We start from the raw sequence: 25,423 nt of genomic DNA on the forward strand, positions 1-25,423 counted from the left end.
GTGCTCCGTTTCCCACGGATTTGTATCTTGTGTCTTATCTTTTTCTCTAATTCTCCGTCTTCCTCCTATTGACACTGATCATTTTCCGCCTCTATACTTCAACGTCACTTTTTTATTTCGGTCATTCACAACATTCTAGTTGTCCTGGTCGCCACGGCTATCATTTTCTTGACCAGCAATCGATAGTTTTAATTTCATTTCCTACTCGCTTAACATTAGAATTTTCAAAATGACCATCTCAGGTTTTTGCATTCTTTCACTCATTCAAGATCATTGTTGCTCGACTACTCCGGAACACTGTTCTGCCAGTGAACTTGGAGAACTTGGTAATAATATAGAATGTGATCCGAACCTCATTATCAATTCTTTAGCATTTTTTCAAAATGATCCATAATTGTTTTTATAGTTTCAGGTTTTTTTCACCACTTGCTTCTCCTTTTCCATACCGTACTTCTGAATCAATTTCTTTTAAATTTCAGCCAAGATGTCGTGTCCTACCCAAATCTCTGGACGCTGCGTCGCTTCAACGGTCGCTGTTCTTGCTGGAGGCGCTCTCATCGGATACATTGTGAGTTTTAATGAATCATGAACCTATATACGAAAATTTGAGCATGATCTATACTTTTAAACATCAAACTTTGTAGGTCGGATACAAGTTGGGACAGCGTACTGCTCGCTGCAACTACAAGATCCAACTGGACTCGCAGAAAATCGCCGACACGGTCGATATTGAGGATATCGGAGAGAAGAAAGCCTTCTGCAGATGCTGGAAGAGTGAGAAGTGGCCATACTGCGATGGATCTCACGGAAAACACAATAAGGAGACTGGAGACAACGTCGGTCCACTCATTGTCAAGTCTGAGAAGAAGTAAATAGCACGAAACGTCTCGATCTTAAACTATCTATTGGCCTATTTTGTTTCCTTGTGATCGTCAACTTCTTCCAGTTTACATGATTTATTACGGATGCAGTAGAATAAATTATGGTGAAAAGTACAAAAAAATAAATGCACAAACAGTATACCCTAATGATCAAATACTGAATCATAATCTACAATTAATTTATAGCAAAAGTTGTTAAGATTGTTCAGCTGGGAAATCGGAACTTCTTGATCGGTCGGCCATGTTAGATTTGGACCGAAAACAACACTTAGATTGTTCGCAGTCATTAGATTAACTTTGCTATTTTCTGCAACCCTTGTCAAGAATTTGATGACTGTTTTCAGAAGAATGTAGTTGTCGCGTGGTAAAAGCTTCACAAATTCTTTGACAGCAGCACTTTTTTCAGCTTTCGAGACTTCTGAAATTAGAAAACTTTGAGTTCGAACGAAGATGTGAAGTCTAACCTGATAAAGCAGCAAGTTTTGGATAGAGTTTATTGGTGGTTAGAGGCTCTCCAAGACTTCGAAGGAACGTCTTCAAAAGAACAGAAGCGTGAAGAGACGCTACATGTACATTGTCTTTGTATTCTGGATCATTTTCAAAATCAATTTTCTCTCCTGAAATAATTATTGAAATTCAGTAGTTCCCAAGCTATTTCTACCTTTATTAATCCTGTCCTGTAATCTTTTGATGCTTCCAAGATTAGCACTTTTCCTGAAAACTCCCTCCATTGTCAGTGCGTGTGTTTCGAGGAATTCAATCAGTTGGTCAACAATCGGAGGGATACTTCCACCACAATGAGACAGAATGCTGAAAAATGTTCGATATTGAATAATAACTTTTAGAAAGTGAGACGACTGGAAGACATACAGTTGCTTTCCACTTTGAATCACAAATAGTACTGTAGAAAATAACGTCTTCTCGTGACCTTTCACTTTTAGCCACGTCACATGCCGTCAAAATAAAAAAAGTATCCTAGAACAGTTAAATGAAATCTATTTCCGATATTTTCCGAAAGAAAAATTGTAAACAGATGGAGGGACTCAAGAATCCGAACGGTATCGTGATATCAACTAACTCGTCATCGAAATTTGAATTGCAGGCAGGTTTGATGACCGGCAAGATTTGTTGAGTCGTATTGAGAAGTATGAAAGAAAGGTGATACCTAGTTACGAAGGGAAAGTGCATGAGTTGACACACAAGCTTCGCAATAGACCAAGCATTTGTACATCGGTGTCTTGTATCGATGTCTCGAAACGAATTGGAGACTTTGAAAAAGATTCGAAAATGAATCCGGAGTTAGACAAAATAAGATCTGAACTGAAAAGAGCTGAGGAAGTTATTCGTGAGAAGGACAACGAGATTGAGGCCAAAAATAAGGAGCTTCGTGAAATGACAAACATGATTCAAAAAATGGCAGCCACTTTCAACACGGAGATGAGCAAGCAGGAGATCTTAATTAGAGAATTGAACGATGAAGTTGTCGACCTACGTGGCCAAATTCGTGTAGCGATTCGTGTTCGTGATTATGAAAAAGATGGTTCAAATTTTGAGATAACGAGTGACAACGAAGTGAAGTTCCAACAGGTTCATTGTTCCCATCTTGCTTTTTAATCTCTCATCACTTTCCAGAATGGCCAAAGCAATGTATTTGAGTTTGAGAATGTTTTCAAACCAACAACGAACCAGCCACAAGTTTTTAATGAAATTAAAGAACTGATCATGTGTGCTTTGCATGGAAAAAATGTGAGCTTGATTGCATTTGGACCGACATCAAGTGGAAAGACGTATACTATGAGAGGAGATGAAGAGAACGAAGGAGTCATTCCACGTGCCATTAACTTCATGCTTGAACATTCGAGACATGATTTGGCCACGATTGGTTGGCAATACAGTTTTGTTGCTTCGTTTATTGAAGTTTACAATGATGAAGTATTCGATTTGTTAGATGAAAAGAAAAAGGTGATATCTAAAAACATAAATTCGACAAAACTAAACACTCTGGATTCTAGATTAAAATAACTGGAGAAGCTGTAACATCGAATAAGATCCCAATAAAGGGCATGAGAGATGTGAATCATCTTCTTCAGTTAGCTGATGCTCAAAGATCAGTTGCTTCCACAGCATGTAATCTCCATTCTTCTCGTTCTCATGCAATTTTCCAAATCTACATTGACGGAGTTAACAAGTCGGGAGAAACAATCAAATGTTCCTTGAAGTTGGTTGATTTAGCTGGATCAGAACGTGCTAAAGAGTCTGGAGCTCAGGGAGAACAGTTCAAGGAGTTGACCAAAATCAATCAAAGTCTCAGCACTTTGAAGAAATGTATCAGAGCCCAAAAGAATAAGGATACACATGTTCCTTATCGTGACAGTAAGCTGACTATTCTACTCCGTGATTCTTTGGGTGCTGGATCATCGAAAACCATGTTCATCGCCCATGTCAATCCAAACGATGTTTGTGAAACCGATAGAACTTTGAAGTTCACCTCAGATGTAATTTCAGTTATTCAAATTAGGAAATGTACTAGTTTTGACTATTTTCAGCTTCGTTCTACCCGCATTGGAAAGGCAACTGTGCAGACTGGCCAATAATGATTTTCTCGAAAAACAAACGAAATTAATTTTCTCTCATTTTTCTGTCTTAGTTTCACGATAAACTTTAGTATTTTCAACGATTTTTAATTATTTGTCAGTTAATGAAACTTACAACTCTAAAGGAACTCCAAATTGTTGAGTTGGTAGAGGTTGTGATGGCGGAGTGGCAGGTCGAGCTGCTTGATTTGAGAAGTTTTTGTCGTGATCTCGAATTGGACTCGGTAGATTTAGTCTAAAACAATCGATGAGCTACATTTTAGTGACTTGATTTTTTACCTAGACACAGAAAGTGCGTTCTCCAGTTCGTCGATACACATCACATAATGAAACTTGTTCTCAAATTTGCTCGATATGAAACCTTTGAACAATGAGAAGATAATGCGGATGAATCGTGTCGGATGCACAACATATAACGCCTTCAGGTTCTTTTTGAACCTGCAACGAACCGGTTTGTGGTTTTTTTTTCGAATGTCGTTAGGTAGATTTCATCGAGTAGAATGGTGGTTGCGGATTGAAATTGAATTCAAAGCCCTACCTACGATCAAGTTGTTTGTAAGCCTGGAACAACCACCGAACGGGTGGTTTATTGTGGCTTCGAAGTCCGTAGTGGAAATAAACGATTGTGTAGTCTTGATCTACTATCTGAAATCAATTAATTTTGAAAAGAATGAGAAAATAGTTGTTACCTTGTCAATAATTTGGGTGAGGTACTGAAGAAGTCGAGTATGATCGATTTCCTTACTTGATGGAAGACGGTAGGCGTATACGACTACGATCGGTCTTCCAACTCTGTCTCCATCCGCGATCACTTGAATTATTTCATGAATTGAGATATCATTGAAAATATCTTCAAATGGTTCTTCGATTCCGCCTAATTCAGTTTCGAATTCTTCTGTTTCCAAAAACGATCGAGAAGGCGTCATTCCAGTGACACTTACTAAAAATTTTAAAATTCAGAGCCTGATAGGGATGACGACTATTACCACTAAGATCATCTGGAGTTAACAAATCATCATCAGCGTACCCATCAACTGGGTCTTCAAATTCTCCGAGATTTGGATGTGGCTCTGACGGATGTGTAGTGTCCATTGGCTAAAAAACAACATGAAGATTAGAGTGGCCCGTGTGAAAAAGAGAAAAGAAAAAGAGATTTAAGAATCGTGAGAATACATTTGCTCCCAAGAAGGGAAGATAAACGACTGTAACGCCTATAACAAACATATCAACGTCATTTCTCTGATAGCAAACGGTAAGCATAATAATGGAGAATCAATATGTTTGGAAACATGTGTCAGATGTATTGCGTAGTGAGGTGGGAAGTGAGTAGAGAGGTGAGGAACGAAGAGACGCAGGAGCATACTTGACCGGAAGAGAGTACTGTTATGACGGAGAGACATTGAAGATCGAGGAAGAACAGTGCTGTATGTACCAAACGGCTTTTGTGTTGAAAGTGGAGAGAGAAAGAGGAAGGAAACACTCAGTCTGGCCGATGGGCAGTGCCGGTTTTTTATGAGATCCGATCGAGGAAAGTGGAGGTTTTGGATAGAAAGAGAGAAGAGGGTGCGTAGATAATTGATTGTCATCTGTATTTCTATTAGCGAGACGATGCCAGTCTTTTTGCTGCTAGAATGAACACTGCATTTCAAAGCCAGGTGCTGAAGATAGCAAACCAAAACGTCAGCTGTTTGAGTGCGAGAACGAACGAAATTGATACGGGGTCACGACAGCGCAAATATGGTGTCCGGCTCGCTGGCGGGCGCAGGCGCTACAAAAAATGTCATTTGAATGAGAAGACGAGAGAAGGGATTTTGTGTTTGTTCAGCATTCACATGACCAACGGCCAAAAAGGATTACCAGTTTTCATTAGTTGTGAAAATGTTCATGAAAAAAAAAGAGAAAAATATGTGTGCTCGTAAATCTACAATGGCCGAAAAACCAAAAGAGTTCTAGGCCATTGTAGATTTACGAGCTGCAGGTAGATTTTCTTTTTTTCACATTCATTCCATGATTTTACTGAATTTTTACAATGAGAGCAAGAAGTAATATAATAAAAAGCCATGTGCGACTATTAACAGAAAAACGTCAATACCATTCACATTTAGAGGCGAGTTGTCTATAAAAACAGTATGAATAATTTCACAAGGCAAACATTTTCAGCTTCGTAAAAGTTTCTTCGAGTTTTTCAAGTCAAAAAATCATGAAATTCTAAAATCAGCATCAGTGATCCCCGCGGAGAATGATAGTTCACTACTTTTCACAAATGCTGGAATGAATCAGGTGAGAATTGAAAAGAAATAAAATATTCATTGTTGTAAACCTTCAGTTCAAACCACTCATTCTTTCTTCAAGTGAACCAAAACGAGTAGCAAATATCCAGAAGTGTATCCGTGCTGGCGGAAAACACAACGATTTGGATGACGTTGGGAAAGACTTACATCATCAGACATTTTTTGAAATGATGGGAAATTGGTCGTTCAATGATGCGTTTTCGAAAGTAAAACCTAATATCGATGAATCAAAAACTATTGTTTTCTTCAGCAAGAAGCATGCCAATTCGCGTGGGATTATCTGGTGAAGACTCTCAGCATTGACTCCGATAGATTGTATGTTTCCTATTTCGGTGGTATCGAGAGGCTTGGGCTGCCAGAAGATCGAGAATGTCGAGAAATATGGAAGAGAATAGGAATTCCTTCTGACCGAATTCTTCCATTTGTGGCCGAGAACTTTTGGGAGATGGGATCAGCGGGACCCTGTGGACCATGTACTGAGATTCATTATGATCGAATTGGAGGAAGAAACGCATCTAGTCTCGTGAACATTGATGATTCTGTTGTTGAAATTTGGAATATTGTATTTATGAGCAACATCCGAGATTCATCCGGACATATTCACAATTTGGGAAAGAATCATATCGATACAGGAATGGGATTTGAACGCCTTCTATCAGTTGTCCAAAACAGAAACTCCAATTTCGATACTGATGCTTTCACTCCGATTCTTGATAAAATTACATCGTTAACGAAGAATAAACTGAAATACAATGGTACACTATCATCACGAGAGGACGCAGTTTTCCGTTTAGTTGCGGATCATGTGCGTGCTGCGACTGTAGCCATCAGTGATGGTGCTATTCCAGATGGAACTGGCAGTGGATTCATAGTACGGAAAATGATGAGACGCTCATTTCTTCAAGGAAACTCAAAACTTGGAATAGAGAGATTTGGATTGAGCGATCTCGTTCCAGTCGTCATCTCCACAATGGTACCATTTCTTGTTCGAATAACGTCAGACGTTCAAATTTTCAGAAAGAAGTCTATCCAGAAATTGAAAAATCATCAAACGAAATTATCAAGACATTCAAAGATGAAGAAACTCAATTTTGGAAAACTGTCGATAAGGCAAAGAAAATGTTTGATGGTGTTGCCAATGAAAATAAATCACCCGTGATATCTGGAAGAAAGGCATTCAATCTGTTTGAAACACATGGATTACCGTTATCGGTTACTGTAGAAATGGCAAGAAATATTGGAAAAGAAGTCGATGAAAAAGAGTTCGAGAGATGTCAACTGGAAGCACAGAAACTATCTCAAAAAGCTTCTCAGCTCAAATTGCCGGTTTCTGCTAGTGATTTTCCGACACATACGGATAATGATAAATACTCATACACCTACAAAAATGGTAGATACGGTAATTCAATAAGTTTCACTTTAACAAATTTTAACTATCTCTTTTTAGAGTTTCCAAAAGTACAAACTCGAATTCTTGAAGTATACAAAAATCAGGAAAAAGCGAATTGTTTGAATGAAAATGAGAAGGGTTTCGTTGTGCTGGAAAACTGTCAGTTCTATGGAGAGCAGGGTGGACAGACCAGTGATACTGGAAAGCTTCTTATTGATAAAGTGAGTGAACAAATTCAGGAAAAAAATCAGATGTACTTTTAGAAAGAAATATTCGAAGTCGAAAGCGCCAAGAAATTGGAGAATGGAGCGGTCACCGTACTCTTTGGTCGTGCGCTTCAACCGATTCAAAGAGATTTACGAGTGGAGCAGCAGCTGGATGAGAAAAAAAGAGAAGGAGTGATGAAGGCTCATTCGGCAACCCATTTGCTCAATTGGGCATTGCAAAAGAGTGGGCTTGGATGCGGCCAGAAGGGTTCATCTGTTGGTGAGTCGTAAATTCAAGAATCGTAAAATATTTTTATTTCTTGCCAGACTGCAATCGACTACGCTTCGATTATTCCACAAAAGATGATGTACTGGAGAAAGAACAAAGATCGGAAGTTCTGAAACAGTGCGAAGAGAGAATGAACGAATTCATTCGACACGGAGGAGAAACAATTATTTTAGAAACAACGATAGAAGAAGCGAAGAAGATCGAAAATCTACAATCTGATGTTAAAGAAGACCGAATCGGAAATTCTACAGTACGCGTAGTGTCACTCGGAATCGGTAGAGATGTGCCAGTAGAATGTTGTTCTGGAACGTAAGATTACACATATTTTTTCAATTTTCCATTAATTTTCCAGACATGTACATGATGTCAAAGTGATTGAAGATATTGCCATTATGTCTGATAAATCAATGGGTCAACGGCTTCGGAGAATCATTGCAGTGACTGGCGAAGAAGCTCAAAAATGTAGAGAATATGCTGAAACTTCATATAAAGATTTGAAATCAAAAGAACCAAAAGAACGAAGTAAAATTGCTAAGGTTTGTTTTCTTCTAGTTTCAGTAGTTACTGCAAACAAACAAATAATGTAGTTATTGTTTGTTATCGTTGTTCGGTGTTTCAAATCTTTATAAACTTTCTGTTTTCTAGAAAATCGACTGGAAACGCGTCCCGCTTGTTGATCAGTCACGGATTTCTGCACTCTTGAAACAGAAAAGATAAAAAATATAGTTTTTCTTTGCTAGGATAGTTTCTTGTTATAACTGGATTGTTTTTTTTTCTTGTTACTTTTATTCATAAATTAGTTTCTTCAATGTTCTTCTTCTATTCTTTCAGTTCAACCCCTTCTTCAAAATACGGTTTCTTTTTTTTCAGAGAAATTGTAATCATTTAACCCTCTTATAACAAACAGAATTCGAGAGCAGAAACCACGACATACGAAATATGTAGTTTTCCTCTTCTTTCTCTTTTAATGATGACCACATAAATGCTCAATTTCAGTACTTCCAGTTCCAGACTGGTAAACGACTCGATAAAAAGAAAGAAAGCGGTACTGTTTGAAGTGAAAAAGAAGACGCAGACATATTCAGAGAGTTCCTTAACACCAATTATAACTGATTTCCTGTTATCAGTTATTTCACGATTTCAATACATTTCTCTTTTTCTATCATTCAAAACGAATAATAATTCGTGTGTCTGTCTCCATTTAAAATGTAAATCTTTGGCTGAAACTATAAAAACCCGAATCGAAACGAACTAAAACACGACTTCCTTTCAGAATATGAACTTGGTAAAAACCAGTTTCCTTCTTCTTTTTTTGACATTGAACTGTGTATTTTGTGACACGGATTCTCCAACTACAGACGATCCAACTGATGGCGTGGTGATTCCAACTAAATTAGGATATCTTCGAGGAGTTCGAGTTTCGACGAAGACAGGATTTCTCGTTGATTATTTCAAAGGAGTTCCGTTTGCAGAGAAGCCAGAGAGGCTGAAAGTGAGTAAATGCAGAAATGGATAGTTTATTCAAATATATCCTCTCAGAAATCAAGACTAGTTAAACGTTGGCCTGATATATATAGAGCTCAGAAATATCCGAAGAAGTGTATTCCAGCGACTCGACCACTGAATGATTCGGAGTACAGTGAGGACTGTTTATACTTGAATGTTCTGAAACCAAGTGGACTTAATGTGAGTTACATTATTGTCCTCACTCAAGATTGAAGGGCTTATTCAGACCCATCTGCTTCCCGTAGTAGTTTTCATTCATGGAGGAGGATTTCAAGAGGGCGATGGAAATGATGCGAGTTGTGAAGCATTTGCTGAGAACTTTGTTAGCAAAGGGATGGTAGTCATCACCATTCAGTACCGTCTCGCCATGCTTGGATTCCTTTCTCTTGGATGTACTGACCCTCTCATTCCTTGCAATCTAGGTCTTTGGGATATGGTCACTGCATTCCAATATATAAATAAAACCATCTCTGATTTCGATGGAAATGTGAATGATATCACATTGATGGGTCACAGTGCAGGTTCAATGGCTGTCAGTTTACATTCATTATCACCAATTTCATCAATTTACTTCAAAAAATATATTCAATTAAGTGCGTCAAGTTGGAGTTTGACACGATATAAACAACAGAATATCGATGTAACAAAACGAATTCTTCACGATTTGAACTGCAACATTTCGAGTTCAAAACAAATTCTGGATTGCGTAAATTACTCTTCACTAGATTCCATGTACTCTGCTCAGGTGACTGAAATGAAATAACTGTCCAACTGTTCGGTTGCTTTTTTTTCAGATCGATACAAATTTGTGGCCAGAATTCGGGGATGATCTGATTCCAGATATCCCTGATAATCTTGTGAATACCACACAGAATCAAAAAGTTTTGATGGGAGTTATGACATTGGAATCATTATATTTCAGTTAGTTCAATTGAAAAATACAGCTATCCACAGTATGCTATTCCAGCCTATCTGAAGTCTAATCCTGAAATGTTTCCGAATATCAAGAGGAGTACTGTAGAAGAATATATAAATTCATCAGTTGCCATTCAATACGGAGTGAATTCAGATGCAGCATATGATAACTTGACTGAATATTATCTATCTGGAAATGTGTCTGAAAGTGATTATTCGTATTTCATGTGGCAACGTTCAAAGGTAAGAACTCATTAATTAAAGATTCTAAATTTGAATCTGATTTCAGATTGACTCGAATATGGTATTCGATATGCCAATTCTTCGAGAAGCTCATGCGAGATCTCTAGTATCCCCAAATCTATATCTTTACCATTTCTCATATTTCAATCCCGCCGAATTCGATAAAGACTTCCCGGTTCAGGCCACTTATCACTGCCATGAATTCCCGTATATTTGGGGAGTTTACAAGGATAAAATCTTCGAATTTAATGATGATGATAGAAAAGTTTCCGCTTTCCTCATAACTTCTTTGACTAATTTCATTATGACTGGGTGAGATTTCATTCTGCCGTGAAACGAAAACAAATTATTCATTTTCAGGGATCCTTCGAGTTCTGATTTCAAATGGCCTCGATATGATTCGGATGTTACTCATACTGTTATTCAACCCATCCCATCCACTGACAAAAGTGAACTTGTTCTTGCTTCCGCTTAAAATGATTATCGTTTAGATCTCTTCCAATCTGACTATAACTTCTGGAACTCGATGGAGCAACGTTTCCAATTCGATCTCATAACTGGCCTCACAGTAGAAACTCGATACGAAACCACGACTCGTGTTTCCTCGTCAATCTCCACTTTACTGATCGTACTTCCTACTATCATAATTGCACTAGCATAATTTTCACGAACTTTATCGGTGAGATCCGGATAATAAACATTTGTTATTAAATTTTAAAAAGTAGCTCTGTGAACTACGGTTTTGGGTAGATGGGAAAAAGACAGAGAGACGAAACGTAAACAAGAATAATAATTAAATAATCGGATTATTGGATCTTCTTTGGAGTAAAATTAGTTCGCTTTAGTTGTCACCATCACCGTTCTCCATTGGCGATGCGCTACGCGAACGTCTTGGAGAACGCTTCTCAGAAGGAGAGCGAGAACGACGTGGTGGTGATTCTGACCGTTCCGCCTTTCTTGGGGATCTTGATGTAGAACGAGACTTTCTGTAAAATACGAATTTGATAAGGTTTCGTTTGGGGAGAAAATAGTTTCTTACCTGCCATCAGCGCTACGAGAACGACTTCTGCTGCGCGACTTAGACTTCGATTCGCGCTTAGCACGCTTCACTGGAGAGCGGCTACGGCTCTTCGAGCGACTGGAGCTGCGCGAGCGAGAACGACGACGATCACGACTGCGAGAACGGCTGCGTGAGCGACTGCGAGAGCGGGAACGTCCACTTCCAGCCTGCGAATCATCGATCATCTTGATCTTGCGACCGTTCAGATCCATTCCATCGCATTTCTCGATACATCTCTTGAGATCAGTAGGCGATGCGAAGCAGAGAAGACTGAAAAATGAGGATTATCAGGAGCATTCAAGCAGAAATAGCTCACGCTTCGTTTGGTCGTTTATGAGCCTCGGCATAGGTCGGCTCGACTCCTTGACGGCGAACTTGATCTTTGAGATCCTGGAAACGGGAATTTACTTGAATATTACAGATTCATGATGGATATTCATTGTGCGAAGAATTTGCAGAAGATGTGCCAGATGAGCGCACAATCTGGATTACCATATGGAATCCATCCACATTTGCGAAATGAAAACCTCCGAATCAGTCTAACCACGCGAACACCAAAAACCCGAAATCACATCCCAGCGAGCAGGGCCAAAAAAACAGTGGAGCCAAGAACATCAAGACACTACGCGGAGGAAGGAGACCGATAAACAGTTTGCGCCTTTGTACTGCGCTCCGACCATCATCAGACAGGCTCGGGATCAAATGTTACCAAGTCACAAGCATCATCATCATCAACACCAAGATCCTCCAGTTATCATACAATGTTCTTCTGCTTAAATATAAAACATTAGGAAAGATAAGTTTCCTCCCAATGGTAATTTGAGATGACGAACGTTTAAACTTGATTCTGCTTCCATTACATGTTCAAAACCATTTTCATGGTACTAACCTGCCACGAAATACGTGAAGAGAGATTTTCGACAAGAACACGATGACGAGTGCTGTATGGACGTCCGTAACGACTGAAATCAAGTTAGGATGAGATTTCCATGTTTTTAGTGATTCACATTACCTTTCTCTTTTTGGTGGGCCACCACGGTCGAAACGATCGAAGCGATCTCGTCCTCCGCCGCCTCCGTAAGAGCTAACACGACCTCCACCGCGTCCGCCACGATCACTGAATCCTCCTCCACCACGTGGCTTCGAGTAGTCCAAAATGACACGTTCTCCACCGAGTTCCTTACCGTTCAAATCGTGAACTGCATCTTCGGCATCACGTTTATCATCAAACTCCTAAAGGAACATATTTATATAATGAAAAAATTATTGCCACTATAAACTCACAACAAATCCGAATCCATTTTTGAGTAGAACATCCCGGATTTGTCCATATCCACGGAAGAAATGCTCGATGTCTTTCTCCGAGACACGAGAGGTCAAGCGACCTATGTATATGCGAGCCGCCATGCTGAAATGAGGAATACGTAAAATGAGCGGCCCAGCACAACAGAAAATGAAGGCACAAAGAAACCAGAACGCAAAGAAGATGTGCGGAAAATCAATAGATGTGAGCGTGTGTGTGTGCTCACTAACAACACAACGAGAGAAAGAAAGACGCACTCTCGCTCACAGTAGTCATAGCAACAACGCACGGACAACTCGATAAGATAGAAACATAGATTTTACAATCGCTGAGAATAGGATCAAATAGACGTAACAGACTTTTCTAACTACAAAAATTGTATCTTTTTCTCGGAACTATTACTATAATGAGAAAATTACATCTTATTGATAGAAAATATATGACTGATTTTAGTTTTGTTTTCGCTTTCATCTCAATCGATATAGTCTTTCGATAATTACGGTTTCATCTTCTATCAAAGAGTTATTTTTACAAGAGCGTTCTTCTACAATGAGGAAATGTTTTTTCAAGGTTAATGAACTATAATTGCCAAATGTCTTTTCCATGTAATCAAATTTACTAATCGATTATCGTCGAAAATAAATATAGAATTAAGTTGAAAATAACTTTTGCTTGTCGTATATCTAGAAAAACGTTGCTATCGGGCTTTGAGAGAAGAGTAGAGAAAAATGTAAGGGAAATAAAAAATCGTTCGAATGCTAACTAGGGCGAACGCGACGCGACCGTTTCGCGCCACAACGCACTGCGTGCCAATCGATTGTTGGCACGCTAGTCGTGAGTTTGCGTAATAATTGATTTTTCGCAAATTTTTTGCCGATCTTTCCTCGTTCCCTGGAATCAGATGTACTCCTATACCCGTTACTTTGACATTAATCGGTTTCAACTCCCAAATTATATTTATTAGCTAAATTCTTGTATTGCATCTGTACTCTTTCTACTATCGTTGTTTTGCTTTGAATTTTGTTTCATAATTCTTTGTTTTAGAAGTTTTCTCAAAATGGTACGCGTCTACATCGGCCGTCTACCCAATAGAGCCACGGATCGCGATGTTGAGCACTTCTTCCGCGGTTACGGAAAGTTGGTTGACGTTATAATGAAGAACGGATTTGGATTTGTTGTAAGTCCTAGCTAGTAGTTTCAGAATTCAATTATTTTTCATAGGACTTCCAAGATCAACGGGATGCTGATGACGCCGTTCATGATTTGAATGGAAAAGATCTCTGCGGAGAGCGTGTCATTTTGGAATTTCCTCGTCGTAAGGTTGGGTACAACGAGGAGAGAAGTGGTGGCGGATATCGTGGACGTGAACCGACGTTCAGACGTGGCGGAGAGCGGCAATTCTCCAATCGGTACAGCCGTCCATGTTCAACAAGATTCCGTCTTGTTGTCGACAATTTGTCGACTCGTTACAGTTGGCAGGTAAGATTCTGAGCTGCCTGATCTGGCAAATCTTAAAATGCGTGTTTGAGTGTGATTGCAAAACTAACGAACTACTACCCTGGTCCAAATTCTACTGAAAGTCATTTTAAAATTTTCTTTAAAAATTTCTGAATGCTACAGCAGCAACTCAGTGGGTCTGCCATATGCCAATACAATTTGCAATACAATTGCTCACAATCAATTTCCTGTTCCTCAGTCAATGGCATTCTTCTACTTCCTATCAATCTGGCCCCTCTTCACAAACAATCAATACACTGTACCTGAATTTTAGGACATCAAAGACCACATCCGCAAGCTGGGAATCGAACCGACTTACTCCGAGGCTCACAAGCGAAATGTGAACCAAGCGTATGTTTGATGTTTATGATTTTCTAACTCCACAACCAACTTACAGGCTTGTGTGCTTTTCTACCCACGATGACTTGCGTGATGCAATGAACAAGTTACAAGGAGAAGAGTTGAACGGGCGAAAGCTGAAATGTACTGATGAAACTCGTGACCGTAGTCGCTCGAGAAGTCCACGTCGTCGTTCTCGTTCCAGAAGCCCAACCAGAAGCCGCTCTCCACCAGCTCGTCGTCGTAGTCCAAGCTCGGACAGATCTGACAGAAAGAGCAGAAGTGCGTCTCCAAGAAAGCGTTCAGAGAAACGTGCACGTAGTGAGAGTAACAGTCGTTCTCGTTCTCCAGGAAGGTAAAGTGTTTTCCCGCTACCAAGCTTTATATCAATTTTTGATATTGTAGACGTTCTCGTACCAACTCACCACCAAATCGCTCTCCATCACCAAAAAAGAGGCGTGACAACTCATCTCCACGCCCCGGATCTGCTTCTCCATAACTTACAATTTGTTTTTGTCTCTCTTTTTAACTCATGTAACATTTCCTGTTTCATTCATGTTAATCTCAAAAATCAGTAATTGCTAAAAGCGCCCAAAAAATTCATCCACTCTCAGCCCCTCTTATGCTTTTAAGCTTGCTTTCTATCCGTCTCTAATTTCAACTAATTTAATAACTCGTAAAGATTTATTGGGAAAAATAAATATACAAAAGTTTTATTTATCAATCCAGCTCACTGAGAGTGAAATGAGCAGCACAGTTTTTACTGTTCTTGGTTGTCGGGAAGAACGGGCAACTCTGAAAATTTGTGGTAAAAATTTGTTCAATATAAAGGGGTGAAATTACCGTGCTCGGACAGTGTAATCCAACAGTAGGATCGCTGAGATTGACACTGGTTTGTTTGAATCCAACCTGGAAAACGATGCTTAGAAGGTGTGAAACCAAACCTATGATACCGGTTGGACGATAGTGTTCCATAAATGCATTCCAATATTTCCGTGTCCATAAGCAGAGAAATGGAAGCAGTCTGGAGCGAAGAATGTCATGTCGACGACTCCTGGACTCTGAAATTTAAACAAATATGTGTTACTAACGAACTTTCAAACTAACAGCATATGGAGGATCCAAAATTCCGTTGAAAAATGGTTGAACTACAAAAGTGAAATCATCTTTGTCGTCGAACAAACCGGTTGTCTGAATATCTTTTTCTCCGTCCTGAATTCATTTATTATTTCTATCGGAAATGAATTAATTAATCCATTTACCATGTATCCGAAACAAACTCCTTGAATATCATCGTCAGTAAACTTCTGATTTGATTCACAATCACATTCAAAACTGAAAAAAAAAAACTTTATTTTTGGAAATCCGAGGATATAACTTACGTATGAAGTCCCTCGCAGAAATACTTCTTCTTATCAATTTTCCGTAACATTCTCATATTGAACATTCCAGTCAAGGAGACGATTGTTCTGAAACCACCTTGTTTTCTAAATTACATTAAATTGTAAAAACCTTGGTAAGTTGTCATGAAGAATCTTAACAGCTGCAATAATGTTATTCTCGAACGTTGTTTTTCCATGAGGGGCCGTCGAATTAAAGTATGGATCTTCACAATAAACACAGATATCATTGGCTCCAATGAAAATATTCACAAGTTTCCAGTCTTCTTTCACATTGATCTGAAAATAAAAAACCAATTTTGATTAACTCTTATCAATTGAAAAAGGTTCGATTTCCAGGACGCAACGAACCTCAGAATGAGAATGCATTGTGTTAACAAGAGCTCTTGCTTGTCCAATAATATCTTTGGATTCAGCACCAGGTACTCCCATATTCAAATGAGCAACTTCCCAAACATTCTCTGATCCAATACCTTTTGATGCTCCCACCAAATTTGGGTTGAACTTTCTCAAAACATCTGAAATAATACAATGATATTCGAAACATTCTGAATCAACTCACTTGCTACTGTAATGTGTTCATCGAGAGATTTATCACCACCAATTTGGAAAGCAAGTCCTCTATATTGAAGGATTACAGCCAAGGGATCACCTGGAGGTGCTCCTGCTCCGTTGGCTGCCTGAAATGATATTTCGAATAAATTATGAAAATTCGAAACTCACGGTCAACGAATCTCCGAGTGCTCCAATAACTTTGATATCAGCAAATCGAACACTATGTGCACTTGTCGGCACTTTCTTACTCTTAGCCATCACACTGGCGTCACATGACCAATTCGGGGCTCCAAGATCTTTGAGTCCATACGCGACGGAGCAGAGGAGTACGGTGGACACTATAAAGTAAATGATTGAGGAATTTTCGTCATAATAAATGAATTTCACCTAACCACCGCATGATTTCTGTCTGAAAATGAAGGTGATATTGGGAATAGGAGACACCCCACTTTTTTTCTTCCAATTCTTATCACAATCTGTTATCAGTGACAATGTGCTTTCAGTATTGTATCCGGGCATACATATAAAACATTCATTTCGTATGTACATTCATTTAGAGAAAAGGGGTGAACAAATTAATTCAAAAAGAAAAATTGTGTTTATGTGTTACCTGTTGGGTGATGTTTCTAACAAGGGGATTCAGACTAGCGAACGAAAAAAAAACGGATTTTCTTAAATAAATTGAAGTTATCCTCCAGTAGGCGCTTGAGCTCCAAGTATTCCAATTCCACTGTTAACTCCAACCAGTGACTTCTGTGGAGCATATTTCGGAAGTTGGATGAATCCAAGCTGAAAAATATGTTTTGATCGAAGTGGACACCAGATCTCAACTCAGTTTTCTTATTTATTGAAAATTCAAGAATGACAATGATTAATTGTTATCACTGAATTTTATCTTATAATGTTTGCTCTGTGAGCGCTACGTCACCTATACTATAGGCTAGAAACAGGAAAAATGTTCTTGGAAGATGTTGAAAGTTGAGGACAGTTCAACACTACTCGGGGATTATTTTGGTAGAAATTGGAGGTTCCAGAAGGGGAAAATATGTACAGCTAGCTAAAAATCTCAAAAAATAATGGATCAGGACGCGAGATAACAGTGGTTTCAGGTTTAGTAAAGTCCTGGCTTGGCATTGCCGAAAATCATCATGGCTTTGTCTTCTTTGAATTTTGTGATAGATTCAAGAAGCTCACTGGGACCTAGAATTCTTCCTAGCCGTCATCTGTATCGAAAGAAGTGCCTACCCTTTAAAGTTCGTTTTTTTCCTCTTTCTCTCGTGATTACCACCTGCTTTTCTATTCCCCAGATAATTCACTATCTCCCATCACCTTGCTTACCCTAACAGCTTGTATATACTTCAACGCCTTTCCTGACACAATCAAATCCTTATTCCCGTCGTAGTCGTTCAACGATATTTGTTCTCCCTGAAACAAAAAAACTGTACAATTTTCTTCTCTTTCCCTTTTTTCCCCGTTTTTTCGTTCATCTTCCTCTCTTCCAAGACAATCAAAAAGAACGAATCGAAGCGCAGCACCGTACGAAAACATAAACATTTGATCGTTTGGGAACGGGGTATGCAAATCGTCAGAGATAGATGGAGAGAGCGCGGGGCACCGTTTTTTTGCAGTTCTTTTTTTTCGCAGATTTTTATATTGCCGTCGACGTGGAACTAAGAAGCAGAACTCCGCCCACCTTTTTGCTTCCCCTTCTTTTAGAAATCATTCGTGCTCTATATCATTCGTTCTTTCTGTATATTCTACTGGAATGGACCTCTCGCCCACTAATATTGCTTGTACATACATGCAATCGAAACACACAGCGGGATCTCTTTTGAGGCACCATATTACTATTTATTATTATTAGTATTATAAAATCACATGTATATGCATATACAGGCCCCCTATTATTAGTCGTGGCACCCCTCCCCCACTCAATCAGAAGAGATAATCAAAAATCGAGAGACGCAGTGTCCAGTGGGCCACTGTAGCAATAGAATATGTGATGTGTGCACAGCTTCCAGCACGATATTTCTCTGCATCCCTCTATACTCTCTGATATTAGTATAAAAGGGATGAATGGAGAGTCAAAATTCAGTATTCTTTCTGCTTCTGCTGCTTTCTTTTATTCTTGAGGTCTCTTTCAGTTATAAGTAGTAGTGCCGCAGGTAACCACTAAAATATATGGTTTACCTACTGCCTTCTGCTTAGAATTGAAATATCGATGACCGTACTTACTTGTCTTGGGAATATAGTTTCAGTGAACGGAGGGAGTCCTCCAGCGGGTCCAGATTCACCTAAACCAACGGATACTCCGGTTCCAACAGATACAGGATCGTTTCCAGGTACACCGACGCCAACACCGAATCCAACACCTAGAATCGAGAAAGATTAGAGGAAAGGGGGGAAGTGGAGTTCACAAAGTCGAAAAAAGGAATAAGCATCTAAAGTCTGATTTCTCATTCTTAAAATTTTGGATCAAAATACGATTCCCTCTTCCTGAATTCCATTGTAATAAGGTCTTACCAATAGTTCCAACGTCTTTCAGAAGTCCATTATGCTTTGGATCAGGAGGCAAATCAGTTGTTGTGATTCCCAATTGAGCATCTCTTACAGCTGACTTCAAATCCTCAGCTGGATCTACTGTAGGAGGAACCGGAGCAGGTCTTGGTTTTGATGCGATTCTGTCCAATTGTGCCTGACTAGTTTCTTTCTGTTCCTGAACATTCTCCTCGTCCTCGAATCCCCACGTATTGTGTTGATTGTATTCTTGCGGCCGATGATATCTATGACGGTCGCTTCGTTTTTGGGAGTGCTCTCTCTGTTTTCTGGAAATCGTTTTTTAAACATGATTTAAGAGAGGAAAGAAAAACTTACAGCCCAGCGTTACTTGAGAATGGATCAGGTCGATCATCTAATCCAAACGGAAATGGATCTTGTGAAACACTCTCTGAAAAATATGTCCTAAAATCCTAAAACAACTAAAAAAAGACACATACCAACAATAGCAATAAAAACAATCAATAGACACTGATGTTTCATTTTGATCAGAGAGAACTATTATTAGGTATAAAAACGTTTGAGAAAAAGAAAATGGATGGTCATATTTGAGTGTAATGAAAGTGTAATATGACAGAGAAGATAAACAAGATATGGTCAAAAAGGAGAAAAAGGAAAAGGGTTTGTGATAAACGTTGAGATAAAATAATTATTGATACATATTAGGAGAGGCTGGTGATGAATGATTTTAGTAGAAACATATTTCGGTCTGAAAATTTGAATATAAATCATGGTCTGAAACGCAGTCCGGAAGTGTAAATATATCAAAATCAGAAACGGGTCTTCTACATGTTTTGTTGCTTGAATTAACAACATGATATTGAGATCTGATCCACAAGAATAGCGAATCTGCTTTTGAACAGTTTCAAGGTTTGTAATTGTTCTTTAATACTTTGACAATGAGAGTTTTATCTTTAAAACAATCTATTCAGTCTTACTTGATCATATAAATCTCAAAACCAGATAGCAGACAACTTTGTTTCGGTAATTCTCCTGAACGAAATAAGATTAATCAAGAACTGTTTTACCACCAGCATTCAATACATTTACAGAGATACACTAGTCATCTATTGTTTCAGTTGTATCACCAAACCGCCGATAACATAACTTGACCGACAAAGAGTGTTATTTGACATGAAAACAATGAGCCAACAATATTATCAGTCTCCTCTAAAACCACCCACATTTTCCGCCTTTCAGTAATAATTCCACTTTTGATTCATTCATACTAATTTCTTTTCTCCATTATATCATTACATCATCTATCAATTGCCGCATTCCGACAGCTCCCGCCAACAGAAAACGGTTGGAAATTGATATGGTTTCTCCTTCACTTCTAGCTTGCGCTCCATTGTGCACACGACTCAAAATGACTGATAAGACAATGAAAAACTAAAAAATTGTCTTCGGTTTTCAGTCTTCAGTCCTATAGCACTTTTACCTTCCCTCCTTGACCGGTTCACCGCTATTTTTCAGCTGTTTCTCCGGTTTTTCTTGTTTTCCGTATTCAGACTACCGTAACGAATTCAGTTGTATTTCAATCCGTAACTTTCATAATTTCGAATAATTCAGGGCGACCAAAACCTAAAAAACGAGAAAATGGGTTCGATCTACCGATCGGAGCACATGAAATTGTGCCAAATCTTCTTTCAATCTGAGTCTGCTTATCAATGTGTTGCCGAATTGGGAGAGCTTGGATTGGCTCAATTCATTGATTTGAATGAGGAACAGAATTCGTATCAGAGAAAGTTTGTGAATGAAGTGAGAAGATGTGAAGAGATGGATAGAAAGATCAGTAAGTTGACTAGATGAATTTAGATGGAAACAAATTTTGAACTGAGACAATCGGGGAAATAACAAACATAATTTTCAAATTTTCCAGCATTCGTCGAGGAAGAAATCAAAAAGGACGAAGTCGCAATTCCGGATTACGATGACCATATCCCAGCTCCACAGCCAAAACATATGGGAGAAATGGAAGCAAATTTGGAGAAACTCGAAGAAGAACTTGTTCAAATCAACAAGAACACCAAGGTTCTCAAGACGAATCACATCCAGTTACTTGAGATGAAAGCTGTTTTGGAGCATGTCACTTCTCTGCTCGATCATCAGAGCAAAAGAGAAGCAGCTATGTCGATTTCAGAGGCTGCTCGTGGAGAAGCTGGACCACTCAGTTTCGGATTGAAACAAGAGTTCGATAAGCCAGTCAGAGATGAGAATGAGTTGAAGTGAGTTCGAGTGTTCAGTCAGTTTTTGAAACTTTGGAATTAAAATTTGCAGATTCGTGACTGGAGTCATTAAGCGAAACAAGAGTATTGCATTCGAACGTTTCCTCTGGAGACTCTCTCGTGCTAAGGTCTTCGCCAAATTCGTTGAAATCAAGGAGAAAACCGACGTCTTCTCTCATGACTACGAAGACAAATGCGTCTTCATTTTGTTCTTCTCCGGTGAACAACTTCGTTCCAAAGTCAAGAAGATCTGTGATGGATTCCAAGCCAAGTGTTACACAGTTCCAGAGAATCCAGCAGAGAGAACCAAGTTGTTGAACAATATTAAACTTCAAGCAAATGACATGAAAGCTGTCATTGAGAAAACTTTGGAGTACCGTACAAAGTGTATCAGTGCTGCAGCTGGAAATTTGAGAAAATGGGGAATCATGCTCCTGAAGCTCAAGTCAATCTTCCACACTCTCAATATGTTCTCAGTTGATGTCACTCAAAAGTGTTTGATTGCCGAGTGTTGGGTACCAGAAGCTGACATTGTTCAAGTGAAGAACTCTCTCCATATGGGAACTATTCATTCGGGATCAACTGTTCCAGCTATTCTCAACGAAATGGAGACCGAGAAGTATCCACCAACCTACTTCAAACTCAACAAGTTCACTCAAGGATTCCAAAATATTGTGGACGCCTACGGAATCGCCAGTTACCGTGAAGTCAACCCAGCCCCATGGACAATTATCTCTTTCCCATTCCTCTTCGCCGTCATGTTCGGAGATGCTGGACATGGAATTATCATGTTGATTGCTGCCTCTGCATTCGTTATTTTTGAAAAGAAATTGATCTCGATGAAGATTAAGGATGAGATCTTCAACACTTTCTTTGGTGGTCGTTACGTCGTTTTACTCATGGGAATGTTCGCAATCTATACAGGATTCATCTACAATGACTTCTATTCCAAATCAATCAATATGTTCGGATCCAGCTGGCAGAATCCATATCCAAAATCTCTTTTGGAACAAATGGATGCTCAAGGAGTTGAGTCTGGAAATGAGTTGTCATTGACATTTGCACCAGAGGATGCCTTCAATCATGCTTATGGACCATACCCATTCGGAGTTGATCCTGTCTGGAATTTGGCAATCAACAGATTGAACTTTTTGAATCCCATGAAAATGAAGACTTCAATCCTTCTTGGTATCTCTCAAATGGCTTTCGGAATTATGCTCTCTCTTATGAATCACATGTTAGTTTTTTCCTTTTTTCTCTATGATTTAAGAAATAATTTCAGCGGAAACCGATCAGTCGTCGACATCGTCTTCGTCTTCATTCCACAATGCTTGTTCCTTGGATGCATTTTCGTCTATCTCTGCCTCCAAGTCATCATGAAATGGATCTTCTTTTATGTTAAACCAGCAATGGTTTTCGGAAAATTCTATCCAGGACCAAACTGTGCACCATCCCTTCTTATCGGTCTTATCAACATGTTCATGGTTAAGAGCAGAGATGTAAGATTTGGGAAAAACCGTAGAAAAACTGAAGATTGATCTGATTTTCAGCCAACATTCGCTTATGACTTCAACAACGGAAAAGGAAAAATCACCGCTATGAACTTTACACTCAACGGAAAACCAGTTACCTATACAGACTATGATCAATGTTATCTCCAGCAATGGTATCCAAACCAATCGCTCGTTGAAGTTATCCTTCTCCTTATTGCTGTTATCTCTGTCCCTGTTATGCTTCTTGTGAAACCATTCTACATCCGCTGGAGACACGGACGTGGACTTCCAATTGATTTGGGACATGGGCCAGATGATCATGGAGAGTTCAACTTTGGAGATATCATGGTTCATCAAGCTATTCACACTATTGAGTTCGTTCTTGGATGCGTCTCTCACACTGCTTCATATCTCCGTCTTTGGGCTCTTTCTCTTGCTCACGCTCGTATGTTTCTTCACTAATTGTCAGTTACATATACTAATTTTTTGTCTTCCAGAACTTTCTGATGTCTTGTGGACAATGGTTCTCCGAATGTCATTGACAATGGGTGGATGGGGTGGATCAGCAGCAGTCACCATCATTTTCTATTTCATTTTCTCGATTCTTTCCGTTTGTATTCTCATTCTTATGGAGGGTCTCTCTGCATTCCTTCACGCGATTCGTCTTCATTGGGTCGAGTTCCAATCGAAATTCTACGGAGGAACTGGAATTCAATTCGAGCCATTCAGTTTCACAAAGATCATTCGTGTCTACGAGGGACTTGATCAGTGATTTATTTTCTTGTTTTTTATTGTGTTCAGTCGCGTTTAGGCGGTAATAAATTTGTATTCAATGTACTTTCTTGGAATTTTCCTCTCATGATAACGATCGTTTTCACTTTAATGAAATGCATCATATGGTAAAAGTTTTTCAGAATTAAAAGCTTTCTCTCTACATGTGAATTTTAGCAACCCGCAAACATTTTGGGTAGATCACTACGAAATTCAGTTTCAACATGTTTTATTTCTCTAAAATTATGCGGTTTGGGTAAAAGGTTTACTGTTGATGGTGCCAACCGGATCTCAACATATCAATATAGCAAATAATGAAGCCTCGTGGTTGACGATTAAACTCTAATCACTCACACTTCCTTCCTCTTATTTCATTTCTTAAGGCATTACTTATCGTAAGCAGTAAGATTTTCAGTCATTTTCTTTTGATCGCATCATTAAACAGCGTCTAAATTCCTTTTCAGTTCACTTTACATACATAAGGCGACCCAGAATTGATGCATTGACGCATTTTATTGTGCACAAAACTCTACTGATAAGGTGTTTAAAAATGGAAGAAATAGTTATTGTCTTCATGCATTTTTACTATTCTTTTTTTCATTTGAATTATTAATTTGTCTCAATTAATATCATATTCGAAACACTTCAGAATGGGATCAACTCATCGATCAGAAAATGAAAAAAGATTTCGAATAGTTTGTTCGCAGGATAGTGCTTATCAATATGTGGCAGAATTAGAAGAGATGGGTCTGACTCAATTCATCGATTTGAATGAAGATGAATCGATCTTTGAAGCACCTTTCAGAAAGGAAATCATCAAGTGCGAGGAGATGGAAAAACAAATAAGTGAGTCAAAAATATTGGCCATTTCAGTCAAGATGTTTTTTTCTGATTTCAGTTTCCATCGAAATTCAACTCAAGCGAGAAAGTTGTCACATCCCTGATTACTCTGATCATGTTCCAACACCCTCACAAAATGGAGTTGAAATACTGCATAAAATATTGAATAAAACAGAGGAGGAGCTTAACCAAATAAGGAAAAACATTAGTGACCTCTATGTGAATCACAGAAAATTACTCGACCTGAAAACTATTTTGGAGAACATTCCTAACTTTGGAACAACTCAAGATTCTTACTTCAAAGTCAGGATGGAAGATCAACAAGAGTGAGTTTTCTTCTTTCACGAATAGTTGTATCTGTTTCTGATTTCAGATTCTTGACTGGAGTCATCAAAAGCGCTAAGAAAACCGATTTTGACACATTTCTCCGTCGAATGTCTCGTGCTCAAATCTTCACCAAGTTGATTCCAATTCAGAAGACCAATTCGATGATCGAACCCAGGGAGAAAAAAGTATTTATTCTATTCTTCTCCGGAGATAAACAACGAGAAAAAGTAAAAATAATTTGTGAAGGACTTCATGCGAAATGTTACACAATTCCAAATAGTCCCGAAGATCGAACGGAGTTTCTGAAGAAAGTTACCGAGCAATCGGATCAAATGAAGTCAGTTATAAGGAATACAGAGGATTATCGAGGGAAGATAATGCGCTCCGTTGGCAGAAATGTAGTGAAATGGAGGATTATGAATCAGAAGATGGAGAAAGTATTCCATATTGTCAACATGTTTCATTTGGATTCCGATAGAAACTGCCTGATTGGAGAGTGTTGGACAACAGAAGCTGAATCAGATAATATCAGAAATGTATTGAAAACTGCATCACTAAAATTGGAAGGTTCCAAATGCCCCGTTTTCGAGGAAATAAAGATTCAAGAAGATGAGGAAGCATCGATCAAACTGTGATTTTTCATAGGCAGACTAGGAATCGTGTACCAGGGTATGATCTCATTTTTAGCATGAGTCGAGAATAAACTGTTTTTTTCCGTCTGTTGTTGTAATATTCATTA

The 25,423-nt window shown here is 38.8% G+C and overlaps 9 protein-coding genes across 9 annotated transcripts; 5 read left to right on the forward strand and 4 right to left on the reverse strand.

Moving 5' to 3' along the window:
* Nucleotides 1-229: 229 nt before the first annotated feature.
* On the forward strand, nt 230-872 carry GCK72_005341 (uncharacterized protein; the record flags this gene model as incomplete). Its single annotated transcript, XM_003116851.2, has 3 exons — nt 230-326; nt 480-568; nt 645-872. The coding sequence occupies 3 exons, from the start codon at nt 230-232 to the stop codon at nt 870-872; spliced, it is 414 nt and encodes a 137-aa protein (XP_003116899.2).
* A 152-nt stretch (nt 873-1,024) lies between these two features.
* On the reverse strand, nt 1,025-1,612 carry GCK72_005342 (uncharacterized protein; the record flags this gene model as incomplete). The annotated part of the gene is made up of 3 exons (XM_003116791.1): nt 1,025-1,299; nt 1,346-1,498; nt 1,543-1,612. 3 exons carry the CDS (start codon nt 1,610-1,612, stop codon nt 1,025-1,027), a joined length of 498 nt encoding a protein of 165 aa, XP_003116839.1.
* A 302-nt stretch (nt 1,613-1,914) lies between these two features.
* GCK72_005343 (uncharacterized protein) lies at nt 1,915-3,475 on the forward strand (the record flags this gene model as incomplete). Its single annotated transcript, XM_053725138.1, has 5 exons — nt 1,915-1,939; nt 1,984-2,468; nt 2,514-2,843; nt 2,894-3,376; nt 3,428-3,475. 5 exons carry the CDS (start codon nt 1,915-1,917, stop codon nt 3,473-3,475), a joined length of 1,371 nt encoding a protein of 456 aa, XP_053589332.1.
* A 111-nt stretch (nt 3,476-3,586) lies between these two features.
* GCK72_005344 (uncharacterized protein) lies at nt 3,587-4,567 on the reverse strand (the record flags this gene model as incomplete). Its single annotated transcript, XM_003116903.1, has 5 exons — nt 3,587-3,710; nt 3,755-3,913; nt 4,014-4,120; nt 4,165-4,415; nt 4,462-4,567. 5 exons carry the CDS (start codon nt 4,565-4,567, stop codon nt 3,587-3,589), a joined length of 747 nt encoding a protein of 248 aa, XP_003116951.1.
* Nucleotides 4,568-5,746: 1,179 nt separating this feature from the next.
* Nucleotides 5,747-10,976, forward strand: GCK72_005345 (uncharacterized protein; the record flags this gene model as incomplete). The annotated part of the gene is made up of 16 exons (XM_053725139.1): nt 5,747-5,755; nt 5,802-5,972; nt 6,017-6,739; nt 6,784-7,165; nt 7,214-7,377; nt 7,420-7,642; nt 7,690-7,960; nt 8,004-8,187; nt 8,925-9,143; nt 9,191-9,337; nt 9,384-9,902; nt 9,952-10,078; nt 10,125-10,315; nt 10,362-10,627; nt 10,676-10,764; nt 10,807-10,976. The coding sequence occupies 16 exons, from the start codon at nt 5,747-5,749 to the stop codon at nt 10,974-10,976; spliced, it is 3,855 nt and encodes a 1,284-aa protein (XP_053589333.1).
* A 4,258-nt stretch (nt 10,977-15,234) lies between these two features.
* GCK72_005346 (uncharacterized protein) lies at nt 15,235-16,869 on the reverse strand (the record flags this gene model as incomplete). Its single annotated transcript, XM_003117095.2, has 11 exons — nt 15,235-15,309; nt 15,358-15,423; nt 15,468-15,575; nt 15,622-15,726; nt 15,777-15,849; nt 15,897-15,983; nt 16,027-16,193; nt 16,266-16,432; nt 16,477-16,594; nt 16,638-16,807; nt 16,857-16,869. 11 exons carry the CDS (start codon nt 16,867-16,869, stop codon nt 15,235-15,237), a joined length of 1,149 nt encoding a protein of 382 aa, XP_003117143.2.
* Nucleotides 16,870-17,156: 287 nt separating this feature from the next.
* Nucleotides 17,157-19,508, reverse strand: GCK72_005347 (uncharacterized protein; the record flags this gene model as incomplete). Its single annotated transcript, XM_003117106.1, has 6 exons — nt 17,157-17,258; nt 17,808-17,894; nt 18,705-18,841; nt 18,993-19,294; nt 19,344-19,416; nt 19,466-19,508. 6 exons carry the CDS (start codon nt 19,506-19,508, stop codon nt 17,157-17,159), a joined length of 744 nt encoding a protein of 247 aa, XP_003117154.1.
* Nucleotides 19,509-20,624: 1,116 nt separating this feature from the next.
* On the forward strand, nt 20,625-23,518 carry GCK72_005348 (uncharacterized protein; the record flags this gene model as incomplete). Its single annotated transcript, XM_053725140.1, has 6 exons — nt 20,625-20,820; nt 20,908-21,253; nt 21,306-22,490; nt 22,536-22,752; nt 22,804-23,191; nt 23,244-23,518. 6 exons carry the CDS (start codon nt 20,625-20,627, stop codon nt 23,516-23,518), a joined length of 2,607 nt encoding a protein of 868 aa, XP_053589334.1.
* A 649-nt stretch (nt 23,519-24,167) lies between these two features.
* GCK72_005349 (uncharacterized protein) lies at nt 24,168-25,319 on the forward strand (the record flags this gene model as incomplete). Its single annotated transcript, XM_053725141.1, has 3 exons — nt 24,168-24,363; nt 24,416-24,683; nt 24,731-25,319. The coding sequence occupies 3 exons, from the start codon at nt 24,168-24,170 to the stop codon at nt 25,317-25,319; spliced, it is 1,053 nt and encodes a 350-aa protein (XP_053589335.1).
* Nucleotides 25,320-25,423: the final 104 nt, after the last annotated feature.

Source organism: Caenorhabditis remanei, chromosome II (genome assembly GCF_010183535.1).
Source record: "Caenorhabditis remanei strain PX506 chromosome II, whole genome shotgun sequence".
NCBI lineage: Eukaryota > Metazoa > Nematoda > Chromadorea > Rhabditida > Rhabditidae > Caenorhabditis > Caenorhabditis remanei.